This window comes from Myotis davidii, unplaced genomic scaffold (assembly GCF_000327345.1).
Source record: "Myotis davidii unplaced genomic scaffold, ASM32734v1 scaffold309, whole genome shotgun sequence".
Classification (NCBI taxonomy): domain Eukaryota; kingdom Metazoa; phylum Chordata; class Mammalia; order Chiroptera; family Vespertilionidae; genus Myotis; species Myotis davidii.
In genome coordinates, this window is record NW_006383013.1 from 2,728,340 (window position 1) to 2,733,868 (window position 5,529).

General features: G+C 52.6%; 1 protein-coding gene across 1 annotated transcript in view; it reads left to right on the plus strand.

Moving 5' to 3' along the window:
• VASH1 (vasohibin 1) overlaps nt 1-5,529 on the plus strand; it is a 17,819-nt gene continuing 12,290 nt past the window's right edge. Inside the window, exons 1-2 of the mRNA XM_006778816.2 lie at nt 1-55; nt 482-862. Of these exons, the coding sequence (XP_006778879.1) occupies nt 566-862 (297 nt within the window). The 5' untranslated portion in view covers nt 1-55; nt 482-565. The remainder of the gene's footprint in view (nt 56-481; nt 863-5,529) is intronic.

The window sequence follows — 5,529 nt, forward strand, 5'->3', positions numbered from 1 at the left end:
GAGCTGATGCGGCCTGAAGTCGCCTGGGTACCGCCCAGCCCAGGAGCGCGCGCAGGTGTGAGCGTGCGTTGATTTGCGGAGGACTTTGTTCTCTCCAAAACTAGCACCTGGGGGCCCAGTCAGCGTGGGCATCCGTGCCTTGATCCTCTCGGCGGCCGCAGGTCTGAGCTGCCGGGCCTCAGTTTCCCCCGGACTGTTCTCGCTGCAAGCCCAGACTGCTGCCAGTCATTGTTCTCGCTGTCAAATGGGGGTGCTTTCTGAAGGCTGCCAAGTTGGGGTGTTCCCTCTTTACCCCGTTTTTTCAAAGAGCACCAGGCCTCTAAGGATGACCCCGGGCCACTAACCCTTCTGTCCCCCGCTGCACGTTGAGGCACTGATTTTTATTTTATTTTCATATTAAGTAGTATTTTATTGTACCGGAGCCACGCCCTGGTTTCTTAAAGGCGCCTGTACTCTGTTTGGCCATGTGTTATCTCTGCAGCTGGTGTGTGGGAGGCCTCCTGTGAGCCACCAGTTTTTCCCTGCCTTCGGAAACGTCCTTCCGGCCCCTGTCAAGGATTTGGGGATGCCAGGAGGGAGGAAGGTGATCGGGGGCGGTGCTGCCCCCGCTGCTGCCTCCACTGCCTCCCCTGGGGCCAGGCGTTTGGAGACCAGCGAAGGGGCATCCGCCCAGAGAGACGATGAGCCAGAGGAGGAAGGGGAAGAGGACCTGCGAGATGGAGGTGTCCCCTTCTATGTCAACCGGGGCGGACTGCCTGTGGACGAGGCCACCTGGGAAAGGATGTGGAAGCACGTGGCCAAGATCCACCCCGATGGAGAAAAGGTGGCCCAGCGGATCCGTGGGGCCATGGACCTGCCCAAGGTGAGGGGTTTGTGTGTGTTGGGGGCAGCGTGGGGGATCCGGGTTTTCATGACCTTGAGGTTGAGAGAGCAAAGCCACCCTTTCCTTGGTGGGGTAGGGGGCTGTCATGGCAAGATTAAAAATACAGGCAGGTTGTGCCTTGCAGAAGAACTTTCTCCCGGCTGTAGTTGAGGTGATTCTGTGAGGCCCACAGCCCCATTTCCTAGAAAGCTCCTCTGTCTTTTTTTAAATGCCAGTGCTTTAGGGGCAGGGCAGCAGATTAACAAGTACACTAATGTGGACTGACATCTTATTTGCTAAACCAGAGAACTGTGGGCAGAGAGAGAATGAATGACTAAGGAGGATACAGGGCTTCACATATTGAAAAAACGTTTCCATGTGTTATCTCACTGAATTCCCCAACAGTCTTGTGAAGTAAGTGCAGATTGAGGCCCATTTTCCAGATGGGAAATATGAAAACTCAAGTCGGAACTCAGGGCCCCATAACCAGTAAGTGGTAGAACTGGGCCTTCAGGTTCCAGGTGATCTACTCTGCTGGACACTAGATGGGGACAGTTAGTCGTGCCCTGGCTGGTGTGGCTTGGTTGGATGTCGTCCCATGCACCAATAGGTTGCCAGTTCGATCCCAAGTCAGGGCATATACTGGGGTTGTGGGCTTGATCCCTGGTGGGGGTTGTGCAGGAGGCGTCTGATTGATGTTTCACTCTCACATCAATGTTTTTCTCCCTCTCTTTCTTCTCTCTATACAAAGCAATTTTTAAAAAATCAAAAAAAAAGAACCAGCTGGAGTGGCTCAGTGGTTGAGTGTTGACCTATGAACCAGGAGGTCACAGTTCAATTCCCAGTCAGGGCACATGCCCAGTTGCTGGCTCAATCCCCAGTGGGGGCCAAGCAGAAGGCAGCCAATCAATGATTCTCTCTCATTATTGAAGTTTCTCTCTCTCTCCCTCTCCCTTCCTCTCTGAAAGCAATAATATATATATATTTTTTTCTTTTAAAGAGGGCCTATGGAGAGGAGTAAAGTTAAATAGATTTTTTGTGTAGGGCTGGAAGTCCTACATGACGGCTGTCTTCAGTTGTGTCAGCCACGAAGGCTGAGGCTGTCTCATTCCTCTTTGTCTTTCCAAGTTTTCCTGTGTGCCTGGCACAGACAGGCATTTATGTGTTTGCTCAGTGAAAGGGTGCTTGAGACTTTGCGTGCTGTACAGTGGAAACACATGCCTGACTTTTCTCTCTAACATCTGTGGCCAAGTTAATTAAAGAAGCAGAGGCTTGAAATCCCCAAAGAAAAGCTCTTGGGACAGAGGTCAGAACCCAGAGGTTAGCCCTCATGGCTCAGGTGAGAAGGAAGGGCTGGGCAGAGTGGCAGTTCAAGTGGATTAGACGGAGACAAGTGTCCTGTTTTGTTTTTACCAAGTTACTGGTAGAGCCATGAGGAGTTGCCTTCTGGGAAAAGGGAATTCAGAGGTCGGAGTTTGAGCAACCGCCTGATGTTTCCTGGGTAAATAAAATGTGGGTTGATTTTGAAGGGCTACACAGTTGTCCTCTAACTAACGCAGTTTATTTAGCTAATCCACTATGGATAGACATTTTGTCCTATAATATATTCTTAAAATGAACACTGGCAAACAAACATTTTAAAATGTAAATTTGGGGGTCCATCTCTGGTTATCTCCTTGAGATAAATTCCTAGAAGAGAAAGTATTGAGTCAAAGGATATGGGTCCAGATTGCTCACCTATCTATCTGACCTTAAGCAGGTCCCTTGACCCTATCTGAGCCACAGTTTTCTCACCTGTCACCTGGGGTTGATTGTGGTGAAGATTAAATGAGAGGCTGTACTAAAACATCTGCCAAACTAAAGCCTCAAACCAGTACTGGTTATTGGGTGTTCATTTCCTTTTCCATGTTCTTCATCACTCAGAACATATGAGCTAATGAGGCCAGAGCCATGCGCTTCTCCCACATGAACAAGTTGGTGTTTAGCAGACAGCTCTCCAGCCATCTTGCTTATGTCTAAGCCATGTTATAGAGAATGTGAATGGTTCTGGAGACTAAAAAAAGAAGGAAATCCATGAGTTTATCAGGGATAATGTCATCCTCAACCTGCATGTATAGGAAAGATACTAATGAAAGACTGAAGCTGCTGTCGGTGGAGGAGTGTGTGTCATGGCCAGTAGGAGTATGGTAGTGTCGCGGGAATTTTGTGAGAAGATTGGGAAAATCCAAAACTTCCCCTCCTCAAACCACAGGAAAAAGTGTTGCAGGTAGAAAACCCACCCAAGTCTGTGTGGGGTTCCTCCTTGGCCTTGGCCCAGAGTAGAAAGCAGCCCCAGAGTCTGGGAGGCATCAGTGGTTAGATCCCGCAGTGCCAGCAGCCGAGTGGGCTGACCATTGGACTGTCCCCTCCTGACTGGTCACGTCCTTGGAGCTGGCATTCTCTGCAGAGGTCACCCCATGGTGGGCCCAAGGGATGTTTTGTTGGGACAGCACAATGTTTTAGAAGACCCTTGAGCTAAAATTTAAAATTGGGAGATTTCACATGAAGATCCAGATTTCAGGCATCATTTCAGAAGAAGATCTGGGCACAGAGACTATGCAGTCACAATGGCAGTGGCAGCTGGAGCTGAGGAGTGGTTTCCCCTCCCCACATTGGCCACAGTCTCCGCCATTCACTCCCAACCTGCCTGCCCCATTTGTTACCCACGTAGTCCCTGCGGGTGGTTGAGTCTAGGATTCCTACCATCCCTGCCATGTAGTGTGACCAAGAGAGAGAGCTCTGGTCCCAGAGGCAGCACCAGCTTAAAATCCTGGCTCTCCCATGATGCCTTCCGTGAGGAAGGTCTGCAGGTTCCTTGTGCCTCCGTTTTCCCAGCTATAAAATGGGGATAATAGCATGTGAAACAGGTGAACACATCACTCATACCCAGCAAATGGAGCAAGGACTGAGGGTGCAGCTACCCTACAGGCGCTGCAGAGAAACATCCTTTACAAGGATGGTACCGGTATGTTAAAAGGCAGCTGTTTTTAAAAGGATCCCAGGTCCAGGGACAGTTTGTGCTCCTTCATAAGACTCTCACCTTGATGTTCTAGGCTGCCACCGCCTCTAAAAGCTCAGGGGCCACTCCTCCCCGAGTCAGCTGCTGAAGGCCTGCTGATGTGGCTCTGGCCACGGGGCACCTACACAATACAAGTTTGGACGTCGAGCCAGCATGTGCTGACCAGTGGTTGGCACACTCTGGAGTGACGGTAAGGCCTTGACATGAAGCATCCTAATTTGGCGTCATGGTTCTATTATGGTGCCCATGGTTCTATTATGGTGCCCATGGTTTTATTATGGTGCCCCTTTCACAAATGAGGCATCTGAGGCACAGACTCATTAGGGAGCTTGATGCCAGACAGTGAATGGCAGGGCTGGGATTAGACAGCGACAGTCCGGTTCTGGAACCACTCTGTCAACCTCTAGGCTTCTCCTGCTTCTGGCCCACACACTCAGCTGTCCTATCCTCCCCGAGCCTCCCTATTGTGCTGGACTGAAATGGTCTTCACCGGGGGAGTGACCGAACAGAGCTAGGACGTTAGGGGTTCCTGCAGCAAGGCTAACCCTTGGCCTTGGTAGTGGAGGAGGAGTTGTCTGGGAAGCCAAGCTCACTTACCCCCAAGCACCCTGACCCTCAACAGTGAGAAGCATTTCCTGGCTCCTGATTTGGGAGTGGGGAGGGGTATGGGGCAGATCCAGGCTACCAGTCCCAAAGTGGGCCTGGTCGATTGGACGTACAGAAACGTGCTCACTTGTTTCTGAACGGGCGAGTATGTGCTGGTGTGACCATTCGGAAGAAAGGTGTGGCGCTGTCTGCAGTGGTTGCCTGGGTCAGCCTGGGTCACGGAGCTAGCTGCAGCGAGCCTCAGTGGTGTGGCCTCCAAGGCCCTGCTGGGAGTCCAGGTTCTTTGCTCGTTCAGAGTCATTTCTTTCTCCTGGAGCAGCCAGTGCCTGGTGCTCTGTCTGGATGGCCCGGATGTCTTCCTGGGTGCTGCCACTCCTGGCCCAGGCCTGGGTGAGCCTGGGCACAGGACCCTGGGGCTGCAGCTCCCTCCTTGGTTGGAGTGTCTCAGGGGGGTGCACTTACAGTTTGCAGCCACAGCTGCTGGCAGTCACGGGTGCCCTCACTTGAGACATGTAGGTGGCCTCTCAGCGACCTTCCACCTGAGGAGGCTGGGTGCTGTGCCGTATAGTAAAGTGTGAAGTGATTCCTCTCCCACGCGCACCCCGTTTCCTGACCCAGGGGCGCATTGGCACAGGGTGATCAGGCAGGAAGAGGGAACCCCCCACCCCCCTGGCAACTGTAAGTGGTGGCGCAGGTTCAGGCAGCTGTGTGATGTGAAAGGGGGAACAGCTTCTTCCAGACAGAGGTGTCAGCCTAGGGGCCGCCCAGTCTGGGAGCAGGGGCCCAGGAGCTGGGGAGAGGAAGTTCATGCAGGGCTGTCACCGCGGCCTTCCCTCCTGCATCCGGGCCCTTTGGAGTGAGCAGGTGTCCACCACAGGCTGTCCTGGGACCCCTGGCCATCTGGGGTGCAGTGACCATTGTGTGTCACTTCCCTATTTAAAAGGCTGTGCCCTGTGGGCTCAGCACCTCACTACAGGGAGAGCCTCCCCCACCCCAGCCCTGC